Genomic DNA, 15,802 nt, shown 5'->3' on the forward strand with positions numbered 1-15,802 from the left:
CACAATATGTCGCCACTTTTTTAGTGCAATTCTTTGCTCTCATTCTTCCTAGCTGATTTGAATTATTTTCATAGCACACTTTGCAAAATCGCCTTACATTTCGCACACTTCCAGGTTTCTTTTTAAATTCGTGAGCACGTTTTTCTGTACGTAATTGCTCGATGAAATGCAATCTTCGTCATCAAAATATTTCACTAAATACATCGCTAACTTCACCCTAAAATCGGGAATTGAAATATTTTTTCGAGTTGCTTTTTAAACAATTGATAATGACAAAAATGGTCTACAGCGCCTCGGGGGTCACCGGTGACCCCCACCACGAAAAATACATTAAACGCGATTATACAACTCTCCTTATCTGTTGTAAATAATATTTCAACATAGTATGCATCGCATAATAAAATATTCATGTTGGCGCCATGGGCAAACCACGTAAAATGCGCGTGGCAGTCAACGTGTTAAAGAAATTCTAAAAATTGATGTCAATTAATATATTAAACTTAAAATCACGCAACGATTCGCGAAGTATTGAAACGAAATAATTCTACGCGTTAAATTCTGTATGATTTCTTATTTTCTTTTTAAAAATAAAATTATCGAATCGTTATTTTTCTTTAATTAAAAAATCTCCCAGTGCAAAGGGTTATTACGAGATGTTGGAAAATATGGATCTAGAAGTTTAAAAAAAAATTCGTCGACTGACGATGTCGAAAATTCGATTTCAATTTTTCTTTTTTTTTCGTATATTAAATGTAGAAAATTTTAAAAATATATTCTTAAAATTTGAAGTTCAAATTTTTACAAATAGCGAAGTTACACGTGTCGAGTGAAAAATGACATGCATTAAAAAATTGAATCACGGTTTTCCCAAAACTTCATTTTTCAAATTGGGTACTTATTGTTAGTACAGGCTAATTGAAAAATTAATCGTGGTAGAAAATTACATGTCACAGAAAATTGTTGCCAAAAAATAAGAGAAGTTTATGTATGCACTACTATTTATTAAAACACGTATATAACAATTACTTAATTATTAAATTGTTAATAATCATAATAAAATTAACAAAATTTGATACCATAATAAAAATTTTGCCAGTTATAACGAAATCAAATATTCTTCTCTATATCATATTTTTCAATCACTTTTTAATTAATTTTAGAATTCGTATCATTAAATTTTCTTTTTCTTTTGTTAATTTTTTTACAGTATTTAATATAGTATTTTTTTTATGTATTATAATAATAAAATATCGAATCTAAAATTGGTATCATTCTCGAGATACCAAATGCATTGGAATTATAAATAAACAATCAGACAGTTTCCTAATCATGAAATTAATATTTTATTTTTACGTAGCTTTGTATTTATAAAAATTTATCATAAAAATTCTTGTTCAAGTATATCACATCATTTACATAAAGTAAATTAAAAATGTTAATACTGTAAATAAGAATACTTCCAATGATTACGATATTATGATAAAAATAATTAATTATATATAAGTACTTACGTGTCTGTTTCAATAAAAATCAGCATTAAGTTTATCAAACGAATATACAAGTTCAAATTGCTGAAAAAATTGCAAAAATAAAATGTAGCAGATTAATCATTTGAAATGAATTGCTTTTGTGTAAAATGAATCAAAAACACACGTGAATTATTACGATTATCAATTATTAATTATTAATTATTTTTACTATTATTACTTCATTATTTTCGTCTAAATTTTACAAAGAGTTCCTATAAATTAGTTTAGCAGATTAGGCTAGAATTAAATAAATTCTAAATAATAGTTTTAATAAACAAGATAATAATTTTAAATAAACGTATATTTTATTTATTTACATTATTATAACTCTTGCTTATTAATTAATGAAGTTTACAATTTTTAATTGCTTATTTTCTCCTATCTCTTGCAAATTATTTTTACAAATCGTTGGCATGCGTTGTGCACCTCTCTCTTAAGTAAATGCAAACTCTTAAATGATTAATCGTTCTCCTAATAATCTCGATGAATTATTACGCCCTGTATGAGACCAGCAGGTGTCCCAATACTTCTGAACCTATATACAACTCACACATCACACATTTTCTACCTCACCGTTGTACACTGTGTCCTACTACCCTTGGCAAAAAGTTTTTGGCCAAAATTAATAATACTTACATTTTCATTAGATTCTCCACGATAATAAACAAAAGTCTAAATTATTTATTTCTTTTGTTTTAAATTTGACTTTATATTAAACCAATTTAACACCCCGTTTTTAAATTACCTTTTTTCGTTTTTACTTCGTGTCAAACCGATTTAACATCACATTTTATACTATTTTACACCTAAAAAGTTATAGCAATTTTAGGCAATTTAGCATTATCATGTTTGGAACAAATTTTGTACTTACGGTAGACCATCACTGACCAACATTCCATAATATTTATCTCGCATAATATTTGTCAAAATAGTTAAATAAAATAGAAAACTAAGCTAAAAGAAGTTGACAGTATGTAGGCTGTACCATTTAAATTGACAGAAAAATTGGCAGAAAAATTCTGTAGACAGTTATTATAAAGAAAATAATTTGTTGTTTGGTATATTTAATTATAAAATACAAAATTAGTTAAATAAAATAGAAAACTGGGCTAAAAGGAATTGACAGTATACAGGCTGTACTATTTAAATTGACAGAAAAATTGGCAGAAAAATTCTGTAGACAGTTATTATAAAGAAAATAATTTGTTGTTTGGTATATTTAATTATAAAATACAAAATTAGTTAAATAAAATAGAAAACTGGGCTAAAAGGAATTGACAGTATACAGGCTGTGCCATTTAAATTGGCACGCAGAAAAATTCTGTAGACAATTAATATAAAGAAAATAACTTGTTATTTGATATATATTTTATTATAAAATACAAAGTTACTTAATACTAAAAGATAAACTAAAATATTAAAATAACATGCATCGCCTTAATTCTTTTCAATAATTTGTCTACACAATTTTTCGCCGTGTCAAAATGCCTGTTTCAATTATGCAAATGATTCATACGTAATTCATTGTATTAAAGAAAAAAAAAATACAAATAATTTAAATTATGCTAATGTATAACAAGCTGATTCATATATTCGATGAGCTATCATCGTTTTTAATTATTTTTGAATTATAACAAAAATGGAACACCCAGTAGATAACCTAAATATATGAATTTCTCCATTCAATTTTAATCTCTCCCTCTTAAATTTTAATTTAAATTATCGTTTAAACCATAGGCGTGGCTATCGTGAAATATCTCGATAAGTCGATAACATCGTTACAATGAAAATCCGTGCTCAGTGAAAACTACTTTTCATGAGCACATTATTCAAGTAAAAATTGTTTCTTAATGACGTTCCTGAAAACATATATCATCGAATATCGTCGAATAGCGTGAAAGACACAGTTACATTTTCCACGCAATTACTCTGATTTAAATTACAAAAATGAAACGAGCGGCAGGGAAAACAATCACGAATGATCGAAAGCACTGTGACGTTCGATCTCTCGCGATGACACGCGTTTTGAATAGTGTGTATACATGTAGAGGAACATTTATTTCAGGAATAACGGATCGACATATTACCCTGGAGGATCGTAGCCAGTGGTTAGCGTCGGACATCGATAATTGCTCCTGTTGCTGCGAACTCCAGGGCACTGATCAATGGCCAGAGGAAGGTGACAAATGGGCGAAAACTTCCCGCGCGAGAAGATTCCTGAGAACTTGCGGCAATCGTTGCATTTGCGTGATTCGCTGCATAAGACGGTCGATCAAGAAGCTGGTCGAGCACAAATACTTTCAACAGGGTATCCTAGTGGCGATTTTGATCAATACCTTGAGCATGGGGATCGAGTACCACAACCAGGTCAGTGTCTTGCCTTGTATAGTGTCCTAACTTGTTCACTGTCCGATTAATCCTCGAAGGCTGTCGTTCAAATTTTGTCTCGTGGACAAAGGGGGTTGCGTCCCGAACACTGCAACTCTCTCGTTTGGCGTTTCACGGGGTTGTAAAGCCTGCTACGTTGACGCGACAGTGTTGTAGGACGTGGTCTGATCAAACTTAGCCCCTTGTCTCACGATTTAACCCCTTTGGCTATGATATCGCGAGAGACTCGTGGTATAGAATCGGGTCAAACACGCGTATCACGAATGACAGACGTGGTCGAATAATACTTAATCTATTATCTTACGATTTCACCCCTTTGCCTACGATATCGTACGAGACTCGTGGTATGGAATCGGGTCAAACACGAGTATCACGAATGACAGACGTGGTCTGATCAAACTTAACCCCTTGTCTCACGATTTAACCCCTTTGGCTATGATATCGCGAGAGACTCGTGGTATGGAATCAGGTCAAACACGCGTATCACGAATGACAGACGTGGTCGAATAATACTTAATCTATTATCTTACGATTTCACCCCTTTGCCTACGATATCGTACGAGACTCGTGGTATGGAATCGGGTCAAACACGAGTATCACGAATGACAGACGTGGTCTGATCAAACTTAACCCCTTGTCTTCCAATTTAACCCCTTCACTTACGATATCGTGCGAGACTCGTGGTAAGGAATCGGGTCAAACACGAGTATCACGAATGACAGACGTCGTCTGATCAAACTTAACCCCTTGTTTTCCGATTTAACCCCTTCACTTACGATATTGTGCGAGACTCGTGGTAAGGAATTGGGTCAAACACGCGTATCACGAATGACAGACGTGGTCGAATAATACTTAATCTATTATCTTACGATTTCACCCCTTTGCCTACGATATCGTACGAGACTCGTGGTATGGAATCGGGTCAAACACGAGTATCACGAATGACAGACGTGGTCTGATCAAACTTAACCCCTTGTCTTCCGATTTAACCCCTTCACTTACGATATCGTGCGAGACTCGTGGTAAGGAATCGGGCGAAACACGAGTATCAGGGACGAGAGACGTGGATTGTACTGTGCGTCGCAGAGAAGAAGAACGCTAATCAGAACGTAGGACCGAATTCCCACCAATCCACCCATTCTTACGTCATCGCAATTTTCCTTATACTAGAAATATCCCTTCTTATTAGCCCGGTCATATAGCACCGTGTAACGAAGAAAGCAAACGAAACAATCGAGATAAAGTGAGACAGACGTAAGAAATAGATACAAGTTCGTAGACTTATCTCTGAAGCATTAACTTCAGATTCTTCCGTTGAATGTTTATTTCCTAAGTTTATTTAATTATACTTGTATTTCATACACGTATTAAATATGTGTTTAATATTACATTTGGCAATACCAAAGGCCAGGTGTGCCTTATCGTCCTTGTAGCGGATTATGCAATGTAATTAACACGAAAGCACAGACTACGCACAAGCCTACAATCTACAACCGGACCCAACAGATTGCCCCTACGCGTGATTAATCCATTGAAGTGACAATTAGATCTCTATCCATAAATTGTGATGTTGACCAAAACAATATCGAAAGGGAAACTCTCTTGACAGTTTCCCACTCCTCGACCAAGGGTACTTCTGAAACACCCATGTCCAAGCAAAACCTCTCTCTTTCCTCCACTAACATCCGCTCTTAACCAATCAAAACAAACTCGAGAAGACGTTATTCGGAACTCAGTTAGAGCACATCAGACGTTATTCAGAACTCAGTCAGAACACATCAGACGTTATTCAGAACTCAATCAAAATACATCAGAAATCATATAGAATTCAGTCAGAGCACATCAGACGTTATTCAAAACTCAGTCATAACATATCAAAAACCATGCAGAACTCAGTCAGAACACATCAAACGTTATTCAGAACTCGATCAGTACACATCAGACATTATTCAGAACTTAGTCAGAGCACATCAGACGTTATTCGGAACTGAGTCACAACATATCAGAAACCATACAGAACTCAGTCAGAACACATCAAACGTTATTCAGAACTCTATCAGAACACATGAGACATTATTCACAACTCAGTCACGCCATATCAGAAATCATATATAACTCAGTCACAACACATCAGAAATCATACGTAACTCAGTCACAACACATCAGAAATCATACATAACTCAGTCACAACACATCAGAAATCATACATAACTGTCACAACACATCAGACGTTATTCAGAACTCAGTCAGAACACATCAGAAATAATACATAACTCAGTCACAACACGTCAGAAATCATACAGAACTCAGTCACAACACATCAGAAATCATACAGAACTCAGTCACAACACATCAGAAATCATACATAACTCAGTCACAACACATCAGACGTTATTCAGAACTCAGTCAGAACACATCAGAAATAATACATAACTCAGTCACAACACGTCAGAAATCATACAGAACTCAGTCAGAGCATATCAGACGTTATTCACAACTCAGTCACACCATATCAGAAATCATACATAGTTCAGTCACAACACATCAGAAATCATACAGAACTCAGTCACAACACATCAGAAATCATACAGAACTCAGTCACAACACATCAGAAATCATACATAACTCAGTCACAACACATGAGACGTTATTCAGAACTCAATCAGAACACATCAGAAATAATACATAACTCAGTCACAACACATCAGAAATCTTACATAACTCAGTCACAACACATCAGACGTTATTCAGAACTCAGTCAGAACACATCAGAAATAATACATAACTCAGTCAGAACACATCAGAAATAATACATAACTCAGTCACAACACATAAAGAATCATACATAACTCAGTCACAACACATCAGAAATCATACAGAACTCAGTCAGAGCACATCAAACGTTATTCACAACTCAGTCACACCATATCAGAAATCATACGGAACTCAGTCAGAACACATGAGACGTTATTCAGAACTCAGTCAAAAGCTATCAGAAATCATACAGAACTCAGTTAGAGCACACCAGAAATCATACGGAACTCAGTGAGAACGCATCGGAAGCAAAACAGAACTCAGACAGAAGTCAGTAAGAACGCATATAGAACACTTAGTATAACGCATACACATCACATTCGAAATCGCAACAACTACCAGTGTAATAAAGTATATGCAAACACGAAGGTGTCCCTTATTGCACACCCAAGGTTCTCAGTATCTCAATTGGTAGAGCATACTGAGAGAAGGCATCCATCACGACAGCCCTCTACTGCCTTCGTACAACATTTACGAAGTATAAGTGAAAATAATCATGTTTTGCTCCTGCAGTATTACTTTCTTGTTTGCAGACTTGCAATGTATTATACGAATATAGGAATTTTATAGGTATCTTGCGATTATGTTAACGTATAACTTTACCGAACCCAAAAACCGATTTTGCTGTAAATTAAATTCTTGTCCTATTTAAGTTCCGATGACGCGTGCCATAATCAACAGTACAGTCGGTCACACGACGAATTATTTCATCCAAACGCGAAGAATAACACGTAACTGAGACCGAAACACAAAAATCGGCGAAAATTAACCACGAGCCTGACCCGTGTTGTTCACGTTGGACCCTATCTACAAACCACGGCTCTCACTCGTGATAATCGTGTATGGCCCGATTTTCTTACCACGGCTCTCACTCGTGATAGTCATGTTTGACCCGAATTCCTTACCACGAGTCTCACGCGATATTGTAAGCGAAGACTTTAATTGATCTAGACGTGGTTAGAGTTAAAAATGATTGTGGACTGACGCGTTTAATAATAACACTGGTTATTTGTTTTAATGAAATATGACGAATGGTGTTGAGATTGAATTGTGTGCGAATCTTGATGCAGATATTATCTGGTGGTTGAATACGTGGTGAATCTTGTGCGACGTGTGTCAGTGTTTTCGTAAGTTTGGGTGTGTTGAGATTGGTTGGTGAGAAGTGTGAGTGGTTGGTGTGTGTTTTTTTGTTAGTTGCGTATGTGTGTTAAAGGTGTGTACCGATTTCAGTGTCTTTTCTTGGTTGTTTATGGGACTTAAACAAGGTTTAAACAAATTCGAAATGCTATGACCATCACCTAATGGTGGTTTATGGGACTTTGCTAGGGATTGACACATATAGTGTCCAGGTGACACGAGTGGTAATAGAGAAATAAATTAATTTCTTGGGACGGTAAATTCTGTCTTGGAACGGAACACTGGTAATTATTGGCAATACTGGACGTTATTGGTAATTATGGACATTACAATGTCACTAGAAATAGTGACATTGTTGATATAAAATAGATCAATGCTTCTGTGCTCTTTACTATGAATATAAATTAATCCTTGGAGGCTACTTTGATTGAAATTTTATTCTAATATTTTTGAAAGAAATAACTATTGGTAATAGTAATTTTATGGATATTTATTGTCACTAGAAATAGTAACCTTGTTGATATAAAATAGATCATTGCTTCTGTGCACTTTGCTATGAATATAAATTAATCCTTGGAGGCTACTTTGATTGAAATTTTATTCTAATATTTTTGAAAGAAATAACTATTAGTAATAGTAATTTTATGAATATTTATTGTCACTAGAAATAGTAACATTGTTGACATAAAATAGATCAATGCTTCTGTGCACTTTGCTATGAATATAAATTAACCCTTGGAGGCTAGTATGATTGAAATTTTATTCTAATATTTTTGAAAGAAATAACTATTAGTAATAGTAATTTTATGGATATTTATTGTTACTAGAGATAGTGATATTATTGTTACAAAATAGATAAATGCTTTTATGTACTCTACTATGAATATAAAATAACTCTTGGTGGCTGCTTTTATTGAAATTTTATTTTATGTAAATTTTGTTTTAGTTTCATTGAAAAATGTGACTACTGGCAATTAATGACTAATTTTATTAGTATTTATTGCTATTAAAATTATTGATAATACCATCATAACATATGCCAAGTCTCCAATGTACTTGCTTATAACTATAACACAAAAATTTAGCTCAAAGTAATATTTATTAAAGCTATGGATGATTAAAAAAGTATTTTTTAATTTCCCTTTTTTTATATTTAAAATTTCTTTTTCTTTAATGTGAAACTTCTTTCTTTTCAATTTAGAATTCATCTTAAAATATTATAATTATGCTTCTAATAACAACAATTTTTCCAATTCGAAAATTTTTATTATAAAGTTTTTAAAGTTCTTATTCTTCTAAAAAATTCTTGAAAATTTGTTATTTATTTGTACGTACATAGTTATTAGCAATTTTTACTATAAAAATCAATGATCAGTGGAGTGATCCATTGAATGAGATGAATCTCATAAAAATTTTAACACTCGGTTATGGTAGGTTAAGTCTCTCTCCAAGGTTTCTAAGTTTTATATTTATTTGAAATACTTGAATGAAATTAGCCTGGCCATAGAGTGAAATTCATCTTTTAGCCAAGTCGTTTCTCTTAAGTGAAAACTTCTTTTCTCACGAAGTTCAGAACTTTTTATGGATTTAAGTTGTTTGAGACGTGTACATGATATAATGTATTTTCAGTGTGAGTGTAATGGTGCATTGAGAAATAGAGTTGACTTGGATAAGTGAATTATTAAACGCAAAGTGTGAGCAATTTGAATAATACGTTAATTTATTTTTCATGATTAATTCTTATGTTCAAATATAATGTCTTTTGAAATTAGAAAGAGATAGTTTTAATTGCAATGAAATTTAATTATTTTTGTATAAATAGAATGGACAGTGAGATTAATGGACAGTGTACTTGATGAAATATTATTTTTTTAAGAATTTTAATTATAATTGTTTATAATTGTAAATTAACCCCTTGCATTGGAATATTTCTAATAATTTATATAATAATATAAAATAACTATTATAAAATATTCATGAAGTAATTTATATAATAATAATTGAAAATGTAAATTACAGATACTTAGAATATTTAAATACAAAATTAAAATATAAAATTTTCAGATATGTATTTGAATATAAATGTAGATAGGCATTTATAAAATTGAAAACGTTAGTAAATTTCTTTCTTTTAATACTACAGGGTATTTTGTGAAATTTTGAAATATTTTTGAAAATTATTTGGAAATTATCTGGGACTATTTTAAGAATGAAATAAAAGTTGCAAGATAGAATTGAATAATTTTATATGATATATAGTGTTGTATGAATATTTTTTAGAAGATACAAATATTTTAAAAATTCCAGTATCAATTCGTTTCGTAATTACATTTCAGATTTGGGTTTCAAAATTGCAACATGTTAGAATCGAGTTTCGAAAGTTCATAAAATTTTAAATTTCAATTTTAAGATGTTACAAAATTTCGGATTCGAAATTTAAAATTCTCCCAAATTTGATATGCAAATTTCGAAATTGAAAAATTCAACTTTTATATTTAAAAATTATAAAATTTTAAATTCGAGTTTGGAAAGTTCATAAAATTAAAAATTTCAATTTTAGGACGTTACAAAATTTTGGATTCGAAATTTAAAATTATTCCAAATTTGATATGCAAGTTTTAAAATTAAAAAATTCGACTTTCATATTTAAAAATTATAAAATTTTAAATTCGTGTTTGGAAAGTTCATAAAATTTTAAATTTGAATTTTGAGATATTTCAGATTAGTCTACTAAATTTAATATGCAAATTTTGAAATTAGGAAATTCAACTTTCAGGTTTAAAAATTGCAAAATTTCAGATTCGAGTTTCGAAATTTTATATAATTTCGAACGGAAGTTTAAAAAATTTTACCAAATTTCAGATTCGAATTTCGAGAATTTTGAAATTAATTTCTCATTCCTTTCCAATACGAAAGGTACATCCAATTAAAAACAGATATAATTATTCATAAGGTCACTCTTTAAATACATTTAATTCTGAAAAAGACTCATACATAATTCGTAACCGTTCGATGTTACCTAACCCTACTTTCTCTGTCTTCGGCTATTTCGAAGCTTTCGCGTGGGATATATTCTCCTAATTGCGTGGGATACTCTTTATAAATATCCATACAGGTTGACGTTTCTTATTCAGAATGACCTGTGAATCGCGTGGGTGAAGCTTGCTGAATAGCGCACCAGATGGCTTATATCGTTATCACGCACACCTCACAGCAGAACAATACGATATCACGCAACTAATTTTTATTCTCCTCTGTGCTTCTTCAGTTTTGACCTTGCCACCTCTCTTCCGTCCATTCTATAAGACGTTGTACACTTACCAACAAAGATTAAAAAAGATATATAATTATTCGCGAATTTTTGTATACTCTTTATATTTCGAGATAATGTATAGGGTGTTTCCTTTAATTGGAACCAGAGAAATATTTCAAGAGCAATATTTTAAATTTATAAATCAAAACTTTTCACTTTTTTTTAACGATTCTGTTACATTTACTTATAAATAATGTATATTCATTAAAAGAAGTGTGAAAAAGGTCTTCTTTGTCTGGTTATTTCATTAATCTTCATCGCATTATCGACTGAGCGAATAATTTTGTAACTGACTGTATATCCACAAGGATTCTTTGTTAGTGATGGATGAAATATCAGTAATAATAAGAACACTTCTTTATTTAATTACAAAAAATGGTCAAACACAAATATTAAGTATAAATCTAATTAATTTCTCACAATCACATGCTCACGCCTATTTTCATTATCACAACTCAATTATAACTGAACTATGCCCAATCTTTCTGGTTTGTTCTTTCTACTTTCATACATTACATGAACATACAGAATTGAACCGTTCACTGCACAAATTGATTAACTCCATAAAACAAAAGTAGAGAAATGCAATGAAATAATGTATATTGTTTTTTAAAATTCCCTTTATAATTTAAATCGAAATAAATATCGTAGAATGCATAAATACAAATGTAACTTCCATCTAACGGTATATAAAATTTATAAGAAAAAATAGCCAAAAGGTAATCGTTGGTAATGTTACCATTTTTATGTTACTGGAAGAGTTAATCGATTTGGCAAGTGAAAAAAGTAATAAATTTAAATTTTACTAAATTTTACTTAAATTCTGATAAGACGGGACTAAAAAATTCACCGTTATCATTCATGGCTTGCTAGTGCATTCGAGTTGCATTATTGCAACGATTTACATTAGAGTACGGAGTTAATCAAAGTGACCTCTGAAATAAATTATTTATTATTCAGTGGCCAAAAAATTTTTGTCGTTTAACGGTGTTAATCTTAATTATCAGGGAAAGTTATTATAAATATAAATAGTTATGACTATACCAAGTGCTTTGACATTTAAATTTAAGATTTTTCAAAAAGTGGAGTTAATCGATTTGTGCAGTGAATATATATTCTCATATATTCAAAATCTATGTTAACCATTACCACATTCTTCGAGGCTTCTCCACTTAGGATTCTCCCTGTGTCGTCGAGGGTCCTGTTTTCCTGCCCTTTGCAAAGCTCGATGATGTGCTTTTATCAATCGTTGATTGGCTGATATAATTTAGCCGATTAGCGATTTGCACTCATGAAAATTATATCACTTTGCTGATTTGCAATTTGCCCTTATGAAAATTACGCTACCTTCGATTTTCGATTTTCGATTCGTTCCCTGTGACGATTACGATTCTTGACCTGCGTTTTACCCCCCTGTAAAGGTCACACAACTCAGCTAACTTGTTTCTAAAAATAGTCTTCCATAACTGTATTAGTCGATTTTTTATTTTTCTCTGAAATAGTATCCTGTGTTGGCATTGGCCGGTTTTCTATTTGTTTTTCTAAAAATAGTATCCCAGAATATTTTATTTATTTAAATGATAAAAATATACGTGTGTCTATAATAAATACTCAGAAATGTAGTATGTTTGATAATTGCATTTAGAATTCCAAATAAGTTTCGATTGCTGTAAGCTCAGTCAAATGTACCAACTTAGTAAGTTAGTAAACCGACTTTGGTGTTCTGACTACAAATTTATCGTTATAGCTATCGGAGATGCAAGGTGTTGCAAATAATTTTTGTACAGCTATCTTCTGTATATTCCAGGGAATACATTCGTATAAGATTTATCGTGATCTCGCGTGACCTCCGCTCTCTGCATGCGATATTATCGCCAAAAATGGAAAAAGAGAGGGATTCAGTGAAACCCTATTACAATGGTTGAAATTTAAATATTTCACTATCCTTTTTTATAAATATATAGCTAAAAGACCACGCTTTAATGACATATCAATAGATATAAGCTGATCATCACCGTTATAAAAATACAGTGCAACAAAGTATGCCAATTTCAGTAAAAATCGTGATCATCCTTAAGCAGCCATTTTTTCTTGTCTTTAAAGCTTCGTAGAAGAATTCTGGATAACTTATAGCCGTTTTCATGTACACCATAACGTTCTTCAGACGTTTGAAAATATTTGGTTAAAATTTGATGCATTTTGAAGAACGAAAAATTGAATAAAATTCGTGTTTTCGGCGATCTGGACCACTGTGCGTCGTTCGTTCTGGCAAGCATCTCACAGATACAGTAACTCACGAAAATATTTTGACACGAAGGTATGTCTGAATTAATCACATCGTATCGCAGATACTTATAAATGGATTGTGTTCGTTATTTTTTCTAGTGCGAAGACATTCATTCAAGTTAACAGAAACATATGTTTCGTGTAATAATTTTATATGGATTTACTGTAATAAATTTATATAGATTTACTGTAACAAATTGTAAATTTTGTTTATAATTATGTAAATTTAAATAGCTAAATAAATTTTATTTACCGTAGATTTACTACTTATAGTAAAGTATAGACTATTTATAGATTTACTGTAACAAATTATAAATTTTGTTTTACAGAAACATATGTTTTATGTAATAAATTTATATAGATTTACTGTAACAAATTATAAATTTTGTTTACAATTATGTAAATGAATTTTATGTAATAAATTAACGTGGATTTACTGTAACAAACTATAAATTTTGTTTATAATTTGTTATAATAGCTCCATATAAATTTATTACATAAAACATATGTTTCTGTTAAACAAAATTTATAATTTGTTACAGTAAATCTATATAAATTTACTACATAAAATTTATTTACCTAATTATAAACAAAATTTATAATTTGTTACAGTAAATTCATATAAATATTATTACATAAAATTTATTTACATAAGTATAAACAAAATTTATAATTTATTACAGTAAATCTATATAAATTTATTACATAAAACCTATGTTTCTGTTAACTTGAATGAATGTCCTCTCATTAGAAAAAATAACGAACACAATTCATTTATAAGTGTCCACAATACGATGTGATTAATTCAGACATACCTTGGTAACAGAATATTTTCGTGAGTCACTGTATAACCAGGAAACGTTCGATCACGTGGTTACATCACGTAGACCAGGAAGAAAGGTCTCTGTTTATCTTTCGTTAACAAGAGCTCTGACTGTTGTGGACAGAGGCATACATAATTCCGAAACAGCTGGCTGCTCGCGACAGTTCTCGAATTGCGTGTTACAAGAACTATAGTTAATTATTCGCGAATCCGACGAAAGAAGCAATTAACTACTGCTGTTGCATTTCGGGTAAACGTCGAGTCTGTGGCAAAGCTAGGTCGTTCTTCACGCCTCTTATTAGACCCTTGTTACACTTTTATTAGATTTACACTGCATCATTTTTGCTCTTTTCATTCACTCGCGATGGCTGCTCGTATTTCTGGTATGTTACCATATAGGGAATTTTGATTTTGTCACCGGTGTGGTTATGAAAGATAATTTTCCGAGTGGAAGACCAAATGGATATCGTGCTTGAAACTAGTACGTAGGATTCCTCTTTAATGCTAAATTTACTGTTGCGTCTAATCAGTTGAATTTCTACAATTGTCACGTTCTTGCAATTTACAAGGAGAGTGCAAGTCGATATTTTCAGCTGTATTAGGTGCTTATTATTATTATTATTATTATTATTATTGTCGCGTCACGTCGCGATCGAAATTCTCGTATTTCCGACGGGTTGTAAAGCCGTCTCGCGACTACGACACGTGTTGCCCGCCAAATTAATATTGGGCAACTGTTTAAGTTGCACGAGCGGAAAAGAGTCGTGTCTACAACGGTCGACGTTTCGAAAAGAACGTGGCGCGTTGTTGATTTGAATCGATTAGACGGAGCCTTTGAAGAGAACCGTGTCTCTGACGTCTCGAACCGAACTGTTTTAGAGAGAACCCGTGTCTCTCAGGTCTCGCAAGGAAGTGGTTGAAGAGAGAACCCGTGTCTCTCAGATCTCGAACCGAACTGCTCGTTGTTTCGAGAGGACGTGTCTTTTAGAGAACACGTGTCTCTCGGATCTCGTACGGAACTGTGTTAAGAGAGAACCCGTGGCTCTCAGATCTCGCAAGCAAGTGCTCTAGAGAGAACCCGTGTCTCTCCGAGCTCGTACCGAAGTGAGCTCCTCGATCTTCCTAAGATCGGTCTTAGGAAAAATCGGGAGCTCGCCAAATATGATTGGCTGTTTTTGACCAAGGGTGTTCCCTTGGTTCGCGAATCGGTGACCTTGGAGAAAGGGAAGGTTCCCCCAAGAAGCAACGATAGTGGAGGAAACCCTCTCCTCCAAGGTGGGGTACCTGGGGTCCACCCGCGCGCTGGTGACCCCATCGGTCGTTTATTACCCCTAGCGAGGGCCCGAGGCTTCCAACGTGTGCGGACCACGCGGAGCCCTCAGGCCTTTGGTCAGCCAAGTCTTAAGAGCCGTCGCCTAATTTCGTTAAATTAGGGATTTCCAGGATTCTCGTGTTCCGCGACACGAGAAGTCAAAGAAAAAAGGTAAAGCAGTCAAACATGCTGAAGGCATG

At 32.7% G+C, this 15,802-nt stretch overlaps 1 protein-coding gene across 1 annotated transcript in view; it reads left to right on the forward strand.

Annotated features, from left to right (window-relative positions):
- The window catches only part of Ca-alpha1T (Ca[2+]-channel protein alpha[[1]] subunit T), a 295,869-nt gene that overhangs the window by 165,818 nt on the left and 114,249 nt on the right, over positions 1 to 15,802 (forward strand). The window contains exon 12 of the mRNA XM_017899591.1: positions 3,684 to 3,896. Coding sequence (XP_017755080.1) covers positions 3,684 to 3,896 — 213 coding nt within the window. The remainder of the gene's footprint in view (positions 1 to 3,683; positions 3,897 to 15,802) is intronic.

Source organism: Eufriesea mexicana, unplaced genomic scaffold, assembly GCF_001483705.2.
Source record: "Eufriesea mexicana isolate 0111107269 unplaced genomic scaffold, ASM148370v2 scaffold953, whole genome shotgun sequence".
Classification (NCBI taxonomy): Eukaryota; Metazoa; Arthropoda; class Insecta; order Hymenoptera; family Apidae; genus Eufriesea; species Eufriesea mexicana.